Source organism: Gadus macrocephalus, chromosome 7 (assembly GCF_031168955.1).
Source record: "Gadus macrocephalus chromosome 7, ASM3116895v1".
Taxonomy (NCBI): Eukaryota; Metazoa; Chordata; class Actinopteri; order Gadiformes; family Gadidae; genus Gadus; species Gadus macrocephalus.
This window is the reverse complement of record NC_082388.1, coordinates 22,392,375-22,412,033: the sequence shown is the minus strand read 5'-3', so window position 1 is coordinate 22,412,033 and position 19,659 is coordinate 22,392,375. Positions and strand designations below refer to the sequence as shown.

General features: G+C 45.6%; 2 protein-coding genes across 6 annotated transcripts in view; both read right to left on the bottom strand.

The window, feature by feature from the left end:
- Positions 1–818: 818 nt before the first annotated feature.
- cdk11b (cyclin dependent kinase 11B) lies at positions 819–10,201 on the bottom strand. Of its 3 annotated transcripts, none has more exons than XM_060055948.1 (18): positions 9,585–10,201; positions 9,155–9,285; positions 8,734–8,873; positions 8,335–8,462; positions 7,365–7,509; positions 6,875–7,083; positions 5,233–5,358; positions 5,035–5,133; positions 4,456–4,605; positions 4,155–4,229; positions 3,568–3,785; positions 3,328–3,418; positions 2,918–3,039; positions 2,709–2,814; positions 1,985–2,106; positions 1,631–1,738; positions 1,259–1,375; positions 819–977 (listed from the first exon to the last, which is right to left on the bottom strand). In XM_060055948.1, the coding sequence occupies exons 2-18, from the start codon at positions 9,263–9,265 to the stop codon at positions 819–821; spliced, it is 2,226 nt and encodes a 741-aa protein (XP_059911931.1). In that variant the 5' UTR covers positions 9,266–9,285; positions 9,585–10,201. The 3 variants fall into 3 exon arrangements, with proteins under 3 accessions (XP_059911931.1, XP_059911933.1, XP_059911932.1); XM_060055950.1 differs by having other exon boundaries at positions 6,974–7,083; XM_060055949.1 differs by having other exon boundaries at positions 6,875–7,014.
- A 1,867-nt stretch (positions 10,202–12,068) lies between these two features.
- LOC132460955 (zinc finger protein 271-like) overlaps positions 12,069–19,659 on the bottom strand; it is a 57,913-nt gene continuing 50,322 nt past the window's right edge. Inside the window, exons 14-18 of one of the 3 annotated variants that reach the window (XM_060055921.1) lie at positions 18,193–18,416; positions 17,947–18,013; positions 14,392–14,675; positions 14,064–14,130; positions 12,069–13,584 (exon numbers count right to left, since the gene is read on the bottom strand). In XM_060055921.1, the coding sequence (XP_059911904.1) occupies positions 12,482–13,584; positions 14,064–14,130; positions 14,392–14,675; positions 17,947–18,013; positions 18,193–18,416 (1,745 nt within the window). In that variant the 3' untranslated portion in view covers positions 12,069–12,481. The remainder of the gene's footprint in view (positions 13,585–14,063; positions 14,131–14,391; positions 14,676–17,946; positions 18,014–18,192; positions 18,417–19,659) is intronic. The other 2 variants (XM_060055923.1, XM_060055922.1) reach the window with 2 other exon arrangements.

Genomic DNA, 19,659 nt, shown 5'->3' with positions numbered 1-19,659 from the left:
AACTCAAAACGAGCGCTACTAATGAGGTTGACATTGGGAGGTATTTTAGTTATCTTGGAAATGCCGTGAATTCGAGAAAAGATATTAAACTGTCGTGTTATATGAAAAACGATCCGTCCTTAGCCCCGCCGGCCTCCGGGGAGCCAGCTCAGAGGCAGACCTCGCCCAAACAAGCGTCCGCCGCGCGGCGGTGTGAGGTTCCAGGAGGCTGTGCCGTGTGTACCTTTCCAGACCGCATTCCTCCAGAGGCCTGCTGCCGCGCAGGCTGGGAGGCAGCCGGCCGCAGGCCGCCGTACGGCCACCGCGAGGAGCGCTGGGCCAGCCCCCGGTCTCACCACACACTGATCTCATTCTCAATGCATTCATAGGTGACCGTGTGTGTGTGTGTGTGTGTGTGTGTGTGTGTGTGTGTGTGTGTGTGTGTGTGTGTGTGTGTGTGTGTGTGTGTGTGTGTGTGTGAGCTGAAAGCAGTTTGTAATCCCTTTCCTTAAAACAGTCTTATTAATCCTAGCTTAAGGAAAACTGCATGAACAAAAGAATAACAGGAGAATGCATTGTCCTAAGGATTGATGCGCTCTACAGTAGAGCTTTGAGAGACACAAACATTGCGGGCCGAGTGTTTGGGTTGCTTCAGCTGTGTTTACCGGGGATGTAAACAGATGTTTATCTACAGGCGCCCAAACACTGTGCAGGGAATCGGACGGTTTTAAAAGATAAACACGGAGGTGAATCACAGAACAAAGGTCTCCTAGACTCCCAGCAGAAACAGTAGCGCTGTGTCCAGGAAATACAACGTGCTGTGTTTTTTTGGGTTGCGTTCAGCCGTACTTGTTCATGAGGTCAAAGCCCTGGTCCGAGAGCAGGGCTCCGAAGCGCTTGCGGAGGTTGTTGTACGGGTACTCGGTGAAGGTCATCTTCTTCACAGCCGGGAGCTCGCCGTAGCCGGGCCAGATCTTCTCACTGGGCGAGCCAAGGTCCTGGAGGCACACACAGAGCCTGTTAACACAACTTCTCTACACCAATGAATCACGGTGGGTGTTGTGGTGAGGGAGGGAGGGCGCTTCACGTCTACCACAGTCGGCTCGGGGTTAGGGGAAGCAAATGATCGTTTCACGGAGGAATCGCGATTCTTATCTTCTCGGATTTGAACGGCTCTTTGAAGTCTCAAACCACAGCCTTGGGGATAAACATGTTGCGTGTAATACATTCCCTTCTAGGCGCATCTGGCTGAAGCACCGTGTTTCATTGTCAACCATACCTTGAAAATCTTGTTGATTTGGTCGATTTCGGATTTCCCCGGGAAGAGAGGCTTCTGGGTAAGGAGCTCGCCGAAGATGCAGCCCACGGACCACATGTCCACCGCGGTGGAGTACTCCTGTTGGAGAGAGAGGGCGTTTAGAGGGCCAACACTTGAATGCAAAAACATATAAATACAAATACATAAATAAAAAATAAACCACAACCAAAGAAAAAAATAATTGACATTTTAAATTATATAAAAATATAGATAAATATGAAAATATTTATCAATACAAATAAATATATGAACAAAATAAGATATATTTATAGGTAAAGAAAGATCCACAGTAGCCACTAGTCCCAAGATGGAAATTCAATAAGAAGGACGCACCTTGGCCCCCAGCAGCAGCTCTGGGGAGCGGTACCACAGGGTCACCACCACGGGGGTGTAGGGCTTCAGCGGAGATCCGTACTCCCGCGCCAAGCCAAAGTCCCCAATCTGGCAACCAGGAAAACACACGAATACAGTCGTTACAAGACATTCACCTGCTTCAGCGACATTAACATTCATAGAGCATGTAAGATGCTTCTTTATTATGCGGCTGTCACAGCAGAAAGCAAAGGAACCTGATTGAAGGATAAAAATAAGAGTAAAGTTTGAAACAACTGTTTGTCCGTATTTCCCTCTATAGTGAGACTGTGGTGTTATGGTGAACGTAACGCCTGTGCGTGATGGAGTCCACACCTTGAGGATGCCCTTGTGGCTGAGCAGCAGGTTGGACGTCTTCAGGTCGCGGTGGAGGATCCAGTTGTCGTGGAGATGTCGGACCCCTCTCAGCAGCTGAATCATCAGGGTCTTCACCTCACCTGCCAAGGGAGAGGGCGAGAGAGAGAGAGAGAGAGAGAGAGAGAGATACTGATGAGTTGGTCATTATAGTTTGATAGGGCTTAGACATCTCAACATCAGATTTCAATAACTTTCTCCATTTTGCGCCAAATTAAATCAAATGTTTCGCATTATAGGAAGACCTTGGTGTATTTGAAACTGCCACATCGTTTCTCATGCCAGACGTGGCAAAACAATATTTTATAAGTCTGGTTTATGGTATATTTACGATGATTTAGGAAACATATTTAGGATGTATAGCGCTAAATAGACACAAATAAAATGAAAGTGTAAGAGTTTGTCCTGCAATACAGAGAGGCATTTCGGGTAGAAATGTCTCAAGCTATTTTAATAGAAGGCATCACTTTCAAGAACATCCTTCTCAACCTCTTTTAACAGAAAAAAATACACCAACTGTTATCTGCTTTCATATGACTCTGGTCCAAATAAATACTACCTAACCCATACTCTATACTGCCCCCTTGTGTACACTTTCAGGGGTGCAAACTATTGAGGCCCGAAAAGCTGTCATTATTTTGTGTTTAAACATTTTCCCATTAATGCACAATAGATCTAGCCTTACCTGGTAGGAAGGGCTGCTTCATGGTCTCCATCAGACTCTTCAGGTCATGTTCCACGTAGTTCATCACAATGTAGATCTTGTCCATGTTGCTTCCAACCACAATTTCCTGCGACAGCGGATAAAGAGTGTCAAACATGGGGTCTAGAGAAGATCCTGATATTAGCACGTGCTGAATTGAGATTAAAGTTTTAATCTAAATCTGTGTTTACCCTGACGGTTACGATATTTGGGTGCTGAGCCTTCAGGATGGTGTTGATTTCTCTCAGCGAGGTGATGGGGAAGCCCTCCTTCTCCTTCTCCATCTTCAGCCTTTTCAATGCCACGATTTCATCTGAAGACAGTCACACACAGGCTTAGAGGCGCAAGAGAACAACAAGGCCCCCCGAGTGGCGTCGGTCGATACAATGCTGTCCGTCATTGGAACACTGCCGTGATACAAAACTAAAATGCCGTGAAGGATTTCAGCTATTTGATCACTGTGAAGAAGAATGCATGTCGTCTTTGCATTGCATTAGACGCATGTTACAATTAAACCGTGAGTGATTGAAACCCAGTTGTTCTCAGATGTGCAGGGGACCGTAAAAACACATACTCTGTGGTCCATATGCATTCCTCCTACCTGTCTTCTTGTCTTTGGCTCTGTACACGACACCATAGGTGCCCTCTTCGATCCGGTTCAGACACTGGAACTCCTCAACACTTCGACAGCCCTGTGACACAGCGGAGGGTCGAGTGGTTCACAAAATGAGACCAGGAGCGCACACACACACGTTCATACAAAAACAGTTTAGCCTAACACAACGGCCTGCAGGCGTAAGGTACACAAAGGTACACATAGCATACGGACACTTGGCTGTACCTGCAGCGCGGGCAGGTACTTGGGCAGCTCCTTCTTCTGCTCCACGGGCGAGATGGGCGGGGAGTCGGGGACGTAGTCCTCCTCCGGGGTGGGCGAGCGGGTCTGGGCGTGCGAGCCCGGGGTGGGCTCGTCCCCCTCCACGGCCTCACCGTCCTCCACCTCGTCCATGTCCTCGCCGCTCTCCTCCGTGGTGTCGTGGTCGAAGCGGGACTCGGGCACTGCGGGGCCCACGGGGGTCATTTCACTTTCTACTCTTAAGAGGATGGCGCTCGACAATTTAAACTATTATACAGTTCTTGTATTTTATTATTTTATTGTACGACTGTTTCAATGTGACGCACCATGAGTCTGCCTCGTGCATGAAAAGTGCTATATAAATATAGTGGCCTTGCCTACTTGTAATCTTATAATAAATCTTGTGTTCTATGAAAAGGTTGTAGATTCCACAACTATGATGACAAATGATGAACCGAGATCACTTTTGGAAGGACAGAAAGACTAAATGCAAGGGATTCAAGCAGGGGATCCCAACACGGGTCATGTGACAGGACTATGTGGCCCATGAGAGGTGGGAATGGTTTACCCACCTGCAGGAATGTGGGTCCCGTTTTCCCGCTCTTCCTCAAACTCCTCCTCTGACCGATCGTCTTCACTGACATCTTCTGCGAGTAAAACAAGATGGAGTTCAATGAAGCGGCGGGAGCTAGGTTAACCTCTCCGCTTTGAAAAATAACACTTTGGAGAACGACTTAAGCTAGGGTAGGCAATTAATTTTTGTTGAAAATCTCTTGCAGATATCCAATATCAACCCATGATCTTCGCATAATTATGCAAATATTATCACGAGAGCAGCACAGCTATACTAAGTGTAGGCAAGAACTTATTTACCTGCACTTGGCGCTTCAGACCTTCCTGAGGCAGAGGCGGACTCTGCCTCTCCATTGTCCTCCTCCTCATCATCATCCTCCTCCTCGTCACTCTGGCTGCTAGACCCCTCGTCTTCCTCTCCGTCCTCGTCCTCAGAACCGGACCCTGACCCTGTGATACGGCAACAGGTTCAATTTGATCAGCGATGGAACCTTTTTCTTTCAGTCACAGGCGCCCTGTTGAACGACCTCCCAGCCTACAAGAAGCTTTGTACGATTCAAAAGTATGTTGTGGGAAAGAAAGGGGTTGAGGGAGGTTGTACCGGGTAACACCCCTTTCCCACAGAGCCATAATCGAAGGACAAACACAGGTAGATAACACTAACCATGATGGGTACTGCTATTACTATGACTTCTATGTAGCATTTAACTTCCCTAGTTGATTCTACTTCCCTGTGGCCATGCACATAAAAAGAGCAGACCCATTCCTAGTGTTATGAGCACCCCCTGTGTCTGTCCTACGACCACACCTCTGTGAAATGAGTCCCATTTTGGGACGTGATCATCAACCAACAGGGAGAGGGGATGGATTCCGCTTTACCGGCAGAGGACTCTGCCGTGCTGGTCTTCCTCTCGCTGCCGCTGATGTCCTGCAGGTCAGCCAAGGGGTCTTTGTCCTCTGGCTTCTCCTCCTTGGACACTGGGGAGGGGAGAGGGGGAGGAAGCAGAGTTAGCCACAGAACAACGCTTCAGACCTGGGTGCCCACTGCGGGCGTGGGAGGGCGGCTGTTGGACTTACCACCGGGCTTGCGGGCCTCACTGAGGTCGGGGCGGTCCCGTGTAGCCCGGCTGGGGCTGCGGCTGCGGTGGCTCTGCTTGGCTTTGTCCTCGTACTCCTCCGGGAGGGCCCGGTGCTGGGACGGCCCTGTGGGGTGAAGGGGGTCCGGAGTTACTCACTAGCTGTGATCGACATGGTTCCCCATCACGGATATAGTGCACTATATAAGGGTGCTCGCCATTTTGTATTCTCGGTGGTTAATTTCATGCATTTAAAGTACCCAAAATTTGAGTGAACATACGACGTTCCCTACACGTTACTTCTGTCTACCACAATGTAATGCGGCCGTGTTATTCCGCAGGAGAAGAAGAAGAAGCTGAATAACCGCGAAAACGAATACATTTAAAGATGGCGTCTCCGGCTTTCGTTTAGAAATGTCAACAGTTTATTTGGGATTTAACAACGAAAATGTAACGTTGAAAATGTATTAAAAAAAACTTGATCAAGGATATGTAACATTCAACATCAATACAACCTCCAGCTTTCCTTGAGAGTGCCCGGTTTGTTTACATGATGTGGGCGCATCTGTCTGCGTCACACAAATACCCGGCGCAATTACTGACGCAAATGACGTTTAGAAATGTCTGAATTCTCGTTTGTTCGTTCCCTATATAGTGCACTATATCATAAACACTATATAGGGAATAGTGAGTGAGTGAATAGGGAACGATTTCCAGGAGCCCGTCGGCACGGAAACACGGAGCAGCAGTTTATACTGTGCGTGTGTCGCGTATATATATATACGTATATAAAGAGTGTAATGGTGCCTGTTAAAACATGATCCCGTACTGGATGAGACACGTAGTTTGATGAGCACGAAGGAACGGTTCAGGATGGATTGAATTACGGTATGGCATAGAGAAAACTGTTTTGGAGTCGCAGCCGTATAATTATTCTTAGCAGGACTTTAATATACTATAGTATGTACACTCACTGCCACTCAAATGTACTATAACACCGGTGATTGTGAGCCTGGGTGATTGCTTGTTAGAGAACGGGCAATGTCAAGCGGAGCGAGCAGTCGTATCTCCCAGCGCCATTATGATCATTATGGATTTTGTGTGGAAAATGTGATGCAAAAAAACGATCTAAATCAGGGGGTGATTGCAAACATTGCTCGACGCACATTTGTTATAGTAGCGGGAGCACGTCATGTAGGGCTGTCTACGGGGATTTCCTCCAAAGGTCACGAGGGGAGCAAGTAAGTAATAAATGTCTTGCTCCCAATCGAAAACCGTGACATGAGCCGAACCGTGACTTGCCTGAAACGCTACACCCCTCAAGAGTTGCAGTAAATTGAATGACAAATAAGAAGCTTTCTCTTTAGTGATTTGCACTAAGTCATAAAATCCCAGTAGGGGTGGCACAAAAATGATACGTGATTTACATAACTTTTGTGTACCGTCACACCCCTAGTGATCATCATCCATTTACACAATAACCAAATAATTCAGCGTCATTCGTCGCCGGCCTACACATGGATCAGCTCATCTAAATCAATACTCTACGCGTCGCGCTAGACGATCCCACCCGCCTCCCCGCTACAGAGGGCGGGGGATCTCCGACGGGGCGCGGCGGCGGCGGCGGCGGCGGCGAGACTGACCTTCGCGGCGCATCTCGCGCTCCTTCCGGCGCTCGTCCGCCCGCCTCTCTCTCTCTTTTAAGTCCCGCTGCTCCTTCTGTTGCTGCTCGCGGATCTTACGGTCGCGCTCGCGCTGGCGCTCCAGTTGCTCCAGGCGGTCCCTGTGGTCCAGAGGAGATACAGTCATCCAGTCAGGCGTTCGGCAGACACCCTCCCAACCCCCGTCAGCTCTACACAACAGAGCCAGAAAAACAACGTGTTGGAAGGAGATACCGGGCACAGTGTTAAATCACATCAGAGCACAGGGGGGTTACGCACAAATTGGGGTGAGGACTAATCAACTACTCAATATGAAAGAATCAATATGAAATAATATATAGTCATGCAACATTTTATCATTTCATAACGCTAACATTTACATGTAATTGCCCACTTAGGCTCATCGACTTAAATCAGGTGTAAGTTACAGGTACAGAACAGGTTAACTGAGGGAATGGGACGACGGAGTCACCTCTCTCTGCGCGAGTGGGCCCTCGCTTGCTCCCGACGCTTCTGCCGCTCCCAGTCCCGTCTGGCCTTGTCCTCCTCCCACAGCCGCTTCCTGCGCTCACTCTCTCGGTCTTTGTCCTTGTCTTTGGGCCTGGGGTGCTTTGCGTCTGGGGAAGGAGAGGAGGAGACGCGTGAGTTGGAGAATTATCTGAGTCTGCACATATATGCGTTCCAAATGCATCAATTGGTAATAAATTAAGAATAGTCAATGAAGGTTTGTTTGAAACGCAAAAGAAAGCGTTTATCCATTGAGCCATGGGGTGAATGTCTTGAAAATCTGTTTGCAAGCTCCAACAAAATGTCTTGTTAATACATACATTACATTTCTTTGAAGAAGCATTGTTCAACCTTTAAAGGTTGGGTATGGGATTTGCGAAAAGCCAGCAGATTTTGAAAATACACAACTCAAATGGTCCCACCCCCTCTCCTTCAACACTGACTGACTCCACCCATTCCAAGTACATGGACTCGCAATCATGCACGAGCGCGAACACAGATGCGGGAGAGCGAGCCAGGCTAGCTAGGTTGGAGTTTAGGGTTGTCTTCTAGTGCTAGGTCCAAATGTGGATTAGCTAGTTAGCTAGCTCCAGTAGCTACCGCAGGATAACAAACAAACAGAAGCTTGCTCTGGGTCAGGAGCTTAGAGTACATGCACGAAGGGATCACGCGCGGGGGGGAGTGCAGTGCGACCGTTTGATTGACGTACTTACTGTCCAATGCCACTCGGTGGTTCTGGAAATCATTGGCTGGGGTTTTTCAAGCCCTGCCCGTTCCACAGATGATTGACTTTTTTTAATTGTCATGTCAGTACCTCTAACTCAGTGGCTGTAAGTGGGTTATGATAAGGATTTCAAGTAATTTGGCAAAAATGGCCAAAAAAGAATTCCATACCCAACCTTTAAGCAACTCAACTAGCAAATAGCCTGTCTCACCTCCTTCATCCGAGTGGCTACGGTGACGTCTCTTGTCTTTCCTCTTGTCCTCCTTTCTGTGGTGCGACTTGTCCTTCCTGGCCATCTGCTGTGGGGGCTTGATTGCGAGTGAATCATCTTCCTCGCCCCTGAAATCAACCAGGCAAACACATTGCGTCAGTGTCATATATAAACAGCTATGACGTCCAGACTATGAGGGTGGAATGGTACAGTCACTCTACAAGTTGTGCATTTGTATTGGTTTCAGGTCTCATTGCTGCTCACAACCCTTCCAGACATAATGATACCTCTCGGGTGCCTGCGACAGACCTGCTGGACTCAGATAAGGGCTTTCAACCTGTTTGGCTGTGATCTGAGTCGTCATTATAAAACATGCTGCCCACTCCTACATTGACGCACCTGTCCTCTGTCGAGCCTTCCCGTGTGTACGGCGAGTTTTGAATTGTTATTTCCATTCTTTGATCACGTAATTCCCCTTCTTCCGGAGTGTCCCGTTTAGCTTCCCGATCATCCACCTGCGGAACAGGACATGGAGCAAACTGCACAGAGGGACAGGGAGACACATGGTTAAGACAGTTATAATCATCATCATCATCATCATCATGTAATGACATCCAATATTACACAAGCCATTAAATATCAACAATAAGGTTCTAGTATTAAGGCCTTACTACATGAGCCACTAGTTAATAAACCATAGCTATATCTATGACATCTTTATTGATATCTTATAAGAACTAAACGTCTACAAAACATAAATCCGTCTGAGAGTTTGAGGTAGTTCGCATTTATCAAACAACTTAGTTCTGGTATGGTTTACATTTTTCTGGCGCTTGGGCTCCGTCTTTTCCTCTAGCTCTCTTCTGCGTTTTTTCTCCTGTAGAATTTCCTCAAGTGTCTTCACTTTCCAGGTGTCCTTTGTGTCCCCCATCAGCAACCACAGACCACCACCTAGAACACACAGGCACAGTGACTCCGGTGACCAGGAATCCAGAAAGCTTCAATTGGATACAGACAATGAAGTGTGTCAAGTGAATGGAAACATTTGATGTCGGAGTGTGTAAAGGAAATAAATGTTTTTGGTACGATTAGGAGGGATTATGAAAACACAAAAGGAAGAATACTACAGTTGATTCATTTTACAATATATAGCTGCGGACCCATTGAGTACTAAGGTTGAATTATTCGGGCCGTTCCACGAGGGTTAAGGTTAATATGGAAGGATGAGGAACAATCTAATGGCCTGTTACCTTGGTGCCTTGTTTGTTATCCATAGCAGAAACTTCGCACTTTCACTGGCAAAAATACAAAGCAAAACACACCAATCCAGGAATGACTCAAAATGGTTTAACTTCTGGTTCTGGCGCAATGATGTCCTTCGTTGAACTAACTACAACTTGATAAATATAAAAAGATTATTTGCGTAATAGGTATTAGGTACATGTTCTTCCGATAGCTAGGGTTGTCAATTATCTAGGTTTTTGTGACTACTATTACGAATGTAGTAACGTTTCAGACTAAAGAATATATACCTACTACTAGATGAAGTGGGTAATCGTTTAGTAATCGCAGCCAACACCAGCACACAAACTACTTTAAGCAACGACCCCTTCCATACAGAGATACATCATATAGTATTAGTTGGTTTTGGTGACATAAACACATTGCCCGCTTACATAACTCGTGCAGTTTAGAAACAAGCTACACAATGTGAAGCTAACCTACAAACTAGCATGCACTTTACCGGTCAACCGGAGGAATTAGTGACGTTGCCGCCAGGATATTTACAAAAAACAAAATCATTTTCTTAGCCCTTGATAAAAAAAATAATGAAAGTGTTTGATTAAATGTGTCTTCTTGGCAATTTAAATTGTTAAACAAACCTGTAATAAGCTCCGCGGTATAATGAACACCGGAAGACTGAACTCTGTTCTACTTCCGGTGTCATTGCTAATGCACATTTTTGAAAGTATAACTCATATTTTGGATTACGGTCATAATAGCTCTAATTAATGAGAAAAACGATTTTATCCTTTTTCCCCACTTTATTTAAAATAAATAAACTGACGGAGTGTGTGTGTGTGTGTGTGTGTGTGTGTGTGTGTGTGTGTGTGTGTGTGTGTGTGCGTGTGCGTGTGCGCGTGTACACACGCATTGAACCTTTCACTGTGTACCTGTGGGTGCAAGAATACGACAAGGAAATCACATGTCTGTTGGCTTGTCATCAATGCTGCCGTTATGAAAAACTGTCTTGTTGAGGCACCTTATGTCATCTACTTAAATGCAATAGTCAGCCGTTGATCACAAACTGCACATGAGGAGTGTTTACATTTGCATAGGTATGTGTGCGTGTATTTGTGTGTATGTTTGTCTGTGTGTCTGTTTGTGCATGCATATCTTGCTGCATCAGATGTTTCTGCATATACTTTTGGTCTTCTACAAGAGACTGAGACTAAAATAAGAGGCTGAAAACAGAGAAAATATACCATCAAATATAGCCCCAAGCTAGACAGAGTGGCTTTAGGAATCAAAGGGACGATTATCTTTTTTATTATGAGTGCATAAGAGCTAGGCCTACATCTCACACACACACACACACACACACACACACACACACACACACACACACACACACACACACACACACACACACACCTAAGCTGTGTATCTTTAAAGGGAGTATGCATTTGTTTTTATTATAAGTGCATAACCGCTCCTCCTCATTTGCATTGAAGCTCCAGACACTGAAAAGGTGCGTTTGGGGAAAGCTCAATGTGTGACTGGCTCGAAGTGGCTCTAATTCTGCACCACGGCAGAAATTCGGGAACGTCTTCCAATACTGTGTTAGGGGTCTACTAATATCTATATTAAAGCATCCATAAAGTAACACGCCATGGGACCTTTAAAGGTCCCATGACATGCTATTTTATGTATTCTTTAATATAGTTATTAGTGGGCAACTCACACAGCCGTACGGATTCCGTACGGTTTCCGTGCGGTTTTGCACTTTTACCGCGCCATTCTAGGGCCGGATTGTGGCCTTCTTGGCTTTCCATACGCTAGGTGCTGCAGTCTCCCAAGTCCTCGCAGTCTTCTGAAGAGAGAGGAGAAAAAATGACAGAGTGATTGTTTCAATACATTATTTTCAGAAAAGGAGACAGTGCATTTTTACACGTGAAAGAAACTTTTAAAATGTTTGTGTATGCATTGACACAGAGGGTTCAACATATGTACTGCAGACACAGATTCAGTATTTTTACGAGTGAGCACTGGCCAAGGTAGCAGCACACAATTAACATAGGACAGACAAAGGTAATCAATAGAGACATAAAACAAAGTCAGAAATCAAAAACAGGGGCAGACAATTTGAATTGTTTGGTTGAGATATGACTTAAACTCAGTAAGTGAAATGAAAGCGGTAAGTTTGAGTGATTTGTGAATTTCATTCCCAGCAACTGGTGCACTATAAGTAAAGCAGTCTTTCCAAATTCTGACTTTATCAATGGAACATGTAATTGATACCTACTTGAACGCAGCTCCCGTCTATTGAATGTTAAGTCTAATTAAGAATGATAAATGATGAATATGCTTGGTAACCCTGACGCGTGTATCTTGCCATGATCCTGCTCTACATTTAAATGAAATATTTGGTGGTCCGAAGTGTCCAAAAAATAGTTGACTCTTCATCACACAGACATCAATTATGTACAACAATAAAAACAGAAGGGCCTTCGAAAAGTTGGAAAGCGTCTTTAATAAAGCAAACAAAAAACCTACAGCAGTCGTTTCAACGAATACAGGATAGAGTTGTCAATCAGAGTGTCCCGTTGCCCTGTGTCAAGCACCCCATTGACTCTTTGTTTGGGTCGCTGAGGCTGATTTAGCACCTTCAGGGCTTCTCCCCGGCGTGCGTCCTCATGTGGACCTTCAGGGTGGGGCTCTGACTGAAGCGCTTCCCATGATCCTGCTCTACATTTAAATCTAATATTAGGTTGTCGGTAGTGTCCAAAAAATAGATTATTCTTCATCAGACAGGCATCATTTATTTACTACAATAACAACAGAAGATGTTTGAAGAGTTGGAAGCGTCTTTTAAAGCAAACAAATAAATGACAGCAGTCATTGCAACAAATACAGGACAGGGGTGTCAATCAAAGCACCCCATTGGCTCTTGGTTTGAGTCGCTGAAGCAGGCCTTCTTCTTGGAGTGAGTCCTCATGTGGCTCTTCAGAGAGGAGCGCCGACTGAAACACTTCACACATTGGTTACAACTGTAGGGCTTCTCCTCAGAGTGAGTCCTCATGTGTCTCTTCAGGTTGTAGCTCTTACTGAAGCACTTCACACATTGGTCACACCTGTAGGGCTTTTCCCCGGAGTGAGTTCTCATGTGGTTCTTCAGGTCGGAGGTCTGACTGAAGCGCTTCACGCATTGGTCACACCTGTAGGGCTTCTCCCCCGAGTGACTCCTCATGTGGATAATCAGGGCGGAGCTCTGTCTATAGCGCCTCCCGCATTGGTCACACCTGTAGGGCTTCTCACCGGAGTGACTCCTCATGTGGATAATCAGGGCGGAGCTCCGTCTAAAGCGCCCCCCGCATTGGTCGCAACCATACGGCTTCTCGCCGGTGTGAGTCCTCATGTGGATCTTCAGGTCGGAGGTCTGCCTGAAGCGCTTCACGCATTGGTCACAACTGTAGGGCTTCTCCCCGGTGTGAGTCGTCATGTGGCTCTTCAGGTGAGAGCTCTGATAGAAGCGCTTCACGCATTGATCACAACTGTAGGGCTTCAGCCTGGAGTGAATCCTCATGTGGGCCTTCAGGGTGCCTTTGTTTTGGAAGCGCTTCTTGCATTGGTTGCACTCGTACGGCTTCTCGCCGGTGTGGGTACGCATGTGATTGGTTATATTGGTATTGTCGGATAAACCCTCTCCAGACAACACACCGGGCTGGTCCTTGTCGCCGACCCGATGCCCAGTCAGCTCCTCACGGTGGACCAGCTGCTCGCCGCGCTCCAGGCTCTTTCCCACGCTGTGTTCCGCGGCCAGCGAGCTCAGAGTCTCCAGTTTGAACACGGTGAAGAGGTTGTCATGGACATCCACCGCCAGTGGGCCCTCCCCTTTTCCGTGGACGCTCAGGATCCGCAGCTCCCCGTTGTGACCCGACATGTGGGAGAAGCCAGGAGCGTCCACATGCAGACTATCTGAGGTGGCGCCGTGTTGTGTGCTGCAGTCTCCAAACTCATCGCAGTCTTCTGCGGAGAGGGGAAAAAAGACAGAAAGTAATTGTGTTAATTATTTGCACAAAGGGATACAGTATGTATCCATTTGAGACGTAGCACCGCTACGTCTCCCCCTTTTAAAGATGTGGGGAGGTCATGAAGACAAAACCCAGACGATCTGTTGTTTTCTATCCCCTGTTTTACCAATACTGTAGTTATATTGAGAATCAGAGCTGATCTGAGCAATCCTGACACCTGTCTGCCATGAAGACGATGTAAATCATTCTAATATAAACGGTATAAGTAGTCCTTGTGTTTTAGCAGGGCTCTGGTCATGATGCACTTTCAAAATAGAACCAGGCATTTATGTGCAAGCATAATTAGTAGAATTAACCACACAGAGATAACCATGGCAACCGGTAAAACAAATTGTATTTTTACGATCATTCTGCGCTCGCATCAGCCGTGTAGATAAACAAATAAACCCCCTGTGTGCAATGTGTATTACTAACCTACAGCGGGCATGCCTCCACCAATATCCTCTTCTTCCTTGATTAAAACGGTGTCTGGGTTCTGCTGCTTTCCACACAGAAGGAAAAAAATAGATTATTCTTCATCAGACAGGCATCATTTATTTACTACAATAAAAAGGAAGAAACACACACAAAAAAAAAGAAGGAAACACACACAAGACATAAACTTTCATTGGCACAAAATAGTTGTCAATCTCCACTAACGACAGATTGAATCATGAAGGTGGGTGCTTTCTATGGGTGTGTGTTGGAGTTGTAGCAGAGGAAGCCTCTCTTTTGGATGGTGAATGAGAAGATGATTTCAAACCTGCACAGTGAGCTCATCGCAGTGGACCAGCTGCTCGCCGCGCTCCAGGCCCTTGACCACGCTGTGGTCTGCAGACAGAGAGTTCTTGGCGTCCCGTTTGGACGCGGTGAAGAGGGCGTCATGGCCGCAGAGCGCCAGTGGGCCCTCCCCTTTTCCGTGGACGCTTAGGATCCTCAGCTCCTCGCTGTGACTGGACATGTGGGAGGAGCCAGGGGCGTCCACATGCAGACCATCTGAGGTGACGCCGCGCTGTGTGCTGTGGTCTCCAAAGTCATCGCAATCTTCTGCAGAAAAAGATAAAAAGTAATTGTTTCGATACATTATTTGCACAGAAGGAGCCAATGTGCATTTGTATGAATGAAACTATTTAAATGTATCTGAATGGAACATTGACACAGTGGGCCCTATCTTCCATCCGGCGCAATTTACTTAATCACTGGCGCATGTGTCGTTGCTAGTTTGCAACTGCCGCAAAGCGTTCTTTTCCCTCCTGCGCCACGCGTCGGTAAATTAGGGAATGATCTTGCGCCCCAAGGGGTAGTTCGGCGAAAGGAGGAGGCGTGTTCTGACGCAAACGTTCCCTGGTGCTATTTTGCAGTTTCAGAGACCACTTGCGCCACAAACCAGGAAATACCTGGTTTAAAGTCAGTGTTCAGATGCTATTTTAAGGGCGCATGCATAATGTTGCTTGTGCACCTCGCGCATACGCTTTGCTTCTCTAACCTACCTAGCCACACATTCTTTGGAAATTATTTAGGAAAAAACAGCTGATACAGCGCTAATAAGTTGTACTTTTAAATCAATTCATCTGCAAACACCGTACAGCAAACACATAGTTTCTTGACAGACATCGTGTACATGCCCATAACTTTTAGGATTGATTAGTATTTGATCGTGAGAAAACATTGTTTTACTGCGAGTGAAAGTTAAAATCAATGTATGAATTCAGGCGCGCGCGTGTGTGTGTGTAAAATAAATAATGAATGTGGGCGTGCGTTTTTGCATCCATCTCGTTAAACTGTGATGGAAAATCGACATGTTACGTTTTTCTTTATGAACCTAGGGTTTGTATACTATTCTGTGTATGATCTTGCCACCCTGTTATTCTGCAGGGTCGTCTAAAATGTAAATCTTAGTGTTTCGTGTGATGTAATCTGGTTTCACATTCCGTTCTTGGAATCTTGCTATTCTGCAGGGTCTTCTAAAATGTAATTCTTAGTGTTTCTACATTTAGAATGTGGTTTCACATTCCGTTTCCGTGTTGTCTGTAGTTGGTCTGGTGTGGGCCTGTTTTCCTTGACCCCCCTGGGGAGCGCAGAGAAGCAAAGGGGGATAAGGAACAGCCTCAACCACCTGTTTTAACCTCTGAAGAAACTTCAATCAATAGATTAACGTCTGGTTAACAAAGGCTTTTGGTTTATTGGGGGCCAACTGCCCTCAAGTGTATTAAAGCTCCTGACTTTAGCTACTCAGCGGACTTCTCTGAGCGTACCTTAAGTGTATGAAGTAAGACGCAGGGAGAACTCCCATCTGAGGCCTCAGATTATTGTAGTGTATGCCTGTTATGTTGTTTGTTGATGCATGTTGTGATTCATCTTTGTTCGTACTTTTATTACAAATATATATGACCACCAATTGTCTGAAAAGTATTGTGTGCTTTTTGCATCTAAATATCTCATGTCTTAGACGCAAACTCTGATAGAGAAATTGCCACGACAAAACACGCGCAAACTAAACACGTAAAGCATAATACAGTCCATGCCTGGGCCATGCATATTAACGGGGGGACACATATTAGGAACAAGTCGATAACGATAAGGCATACAAGAAACGATGTTTATAATGTATTGCGTATATCAATAAATAGAACAACAGTGACCTCATATCATGTTATACCATATTATTTGGCCATAAACGGAGACATTCGAAGTTTGAAATTCACGTGCATCTGTCTTATCGGAGACTGCAGACGTGCTGTCAAAATATCAACTTGTCAGATTCAAATGCGCTCATGGCTCTTAAAGGGGATGGAAGCTGGCGCTCTCATTGGATTATTGCACATTACGCCCAAACCACACCTAGGCTACTTGAGACCAACCCTTTCCAGATTTTTGCGCCAGGCGCAAGAGTCATTTTTTGCACCGTCAAACTAGCGACATCGCTATAGAACCGCCCACAAAGTTACTTGCCCTTGGCGTTTAAATGTGTACTGCACAGAGATTCAGAGCTTTGGAGAGGGATGTTTCTGCCTACTAACACCTCCCTAGAGCTCCCTCAAAGCTCAAGCGGGTGACCAGGTTGAGGACACAGAACGAACACCAGCGTAAAATCATATGTGCTCAACATGCGAGACAAGCACACAAGCAAGCTGATCAGCTAACATTTCTAAGTTTTGAATTATTGATGTTTGAGATTATTATTTTTTTATTTAACCAGGGAGAAATCAAATTGAGATAGACATCTCTTTTACAAGTGAGCACTGGCCAAGGTAGCAGCATACAATTAACATGGGACAGACAAAGGTAATCAATAGAGACATACGTAGAACAAAGTCAGAAATCAATAACAGTAGCTGATGATTTGAATTGTTTGGTTGAGATAAGACTTAAACTCAGTATGTGAAATGAAAGCAGTTAGTTTGAGTGATCTCTGAATTTCATTCCCAGCAACTGGTGCATTATAAGTAAAAGCAGTATTTCCAAATTCTGTCTTTATCGATGCAACATGTAATTGAATATACCTACTTGAACGCAGATTGTACTCCTGTCTATTGAATGTTAAAATACTAATTACGTGATAAGAATGATAAACAAGCTCATGTGGCATCTGTCTCGAAACCCTTCCCCCAAGGAGCCATTCATTCATGTATCAATTCTAGAGGTACAAGCGACATAGACGCTCAAGGCCACAAAAACAAGTGTAATTCCCGCACAGTCACAAGAGTTCAGCACCATGCTTAGCCAATCAGAGCACATAACTGAGTCCACGCCTGCCCAGTATTAAAGTCACAACACATAGCCCAGGGGGCCAGAACGCTCCAGGCATGGCATCCGAGGATGCCCAGCTAATCGTATCTCCACGCGTGCATTATACAATTCCTCTCCTTTTGCTTCATTGAGACTAGACCAAACCTTTACCAAATAAAGTGAGCTACAAGCGATCCGGACTCGGAAAGCTTTTTCAAAAAAACATGGCTGCATCCAATGTTGTGTTGGTTATACGACAGAATGATTTATTGTTTGTTTAGTGAGTGATGCAGAACATAAGGAACTTTAAAAAGAAAAATCCCATACTAAATCACAATCGCAATATTGGCCTAAATAATCGCAGTTACGATTATTTCCCCAAATCGTTCAGCCCTACACCTGTCTGCCATGAAGAAAATGTAAATCGTTCTACCATAAACTGTACGGGTAGTCCTTGTGTTTTAGCAGGGCTCTGGTCATGATGCACTTTCAAAAGAGGACCAGGCTTTATAGCTCAGGTAGAGTCTAGTACATTCTCAGTTGATCCAGGTCGTTTTCTTGCATGGATGCAATGTGTATTATTACTAACCTGCAGTGGGCATGCCTCCATCAATAACCTCTTCATCCTTGATTAAAACGGTGTCTGGGGTCTGCTGCTTTCCACATAAAGAAGGAAACACACACAAGACATATTCTTTCATTAGCACAGAATAGTTGTCAATCCCCGCTAATGACACATTGAATCATAAAGGTGTGTGCTTTCTATGGGGGTGTGGTGGAGTTGTAGCAGAGGAAGCCTCTCTTTTGGATGGTGAATGAGAAGATGATTTCCAACCTGCACAGTCAGCTCCTCACGGTGGACCAGCTGCTCGCCACGCTCCAGGCTCAGTGTGTCATTGCTGTCCAGCGCCAGTGGGCCCTCCCCTTTTCCGTGGACGCTCAGGATCCTCAGCTCCTCGCTATGACTGGACAGGTGGGAGGAGCCAGGGGCGTCCACATGCAGACTATCTGAGGTGGCGCCGCGCTGTGTGCTGCGGTCTCCAAAGTCATCGCATTCTCCTGAAGAGAGGGAAAAAAGTAATTTTTTCAATACATTATTTGCACAAAAGGAGTAAATGTGCATTTGAATACGTGAAAGGAACTGTTTAAATGTATCTGTATGTAACATTGACACAGAGGGTTTAAATGTGTACTGCAGACACAGATTCAGAGTTTTGCTCCTCCTACCCACTCCTCCCTAGACTCAAAGCTCAAGCTGGTGACCAGGTTGAGGACACTGATCAACTGCTCTTGACTGTTTCCATCTTTGAAGTGCAACTACCAAGTTTGACTCGTGTTTCATGATCTGGTCATGATGCTTTTCAAAAGAGCATCAGGCTTTTTAGTGCAGATCGAATCTAGCAGTCAGCCTAGAATCGATGGGTGCTGTAAATGAGTAGAGTTTCCCACCGCCCTATGTGCTTGAATCTTGATGACGATGATGAGGAACACATTAGGCCTACATCCAAGACCATTCAAAGGGCAAGAAATGGGATTATCGTCATTATTCACTGTTCATTTTGAATCATGATTGTAATTATGATAAATTTTAAGTTTTTCCAATTACTACAAATGTAACAATAGTGCCCCCTGGCCTTAACACTTGGGGGCCGTCTTGTTTTCCACCTATCACAGTCGGAAAACAACTCACCATTTCCCAGTGGTTTAGTCTGTGGTTTGCAGATGTTGTCTCGAGCCAGGGCAAAACGACTTGCTGCACACGATGCATTTGATCTCGTTTGAAGCCGCAAAGAAAACAGCTCACTCCTCATCACCTTCATTCTCATCCTCAGCGATTGGTTTTCTTTCAGGCTCCGAGTTATTTGTAAGCGAAATGTAGCCGAGCCTTCCAAGAAAAGTTGGCTAATTTCAGATACAGCAGCTTTCCCAAGTACGTCCATTATGGACGAAAGCTGTACTTCCAAAGTTGGACGGCACGGTAACATGTTTGTTAAAATATTATACTCCGTTGTGGATAGAAACCAACAGGCGTACCTCCGTGAAATGCCGCAAGAAAGCAGGGAGATGTTCCTAATTCCAACTCGGAAGGCTGGTGTCCGAGGCATCTGGATCAAACCATTATATCCCCTATTGTGTGGCTAGGCATCCCCCAACAAGGACCTGGCCAATGAGAACGCTCTACTGCGGGCCTTGAAACTGGACACATCTTGTGTCTCCCACTCTCGTTCCCCAGTTACTTAGCATACACTTATCTCCCCGCCCTGTATTCCCAGTATAGGCCTATTACAATGAAAGAACATAT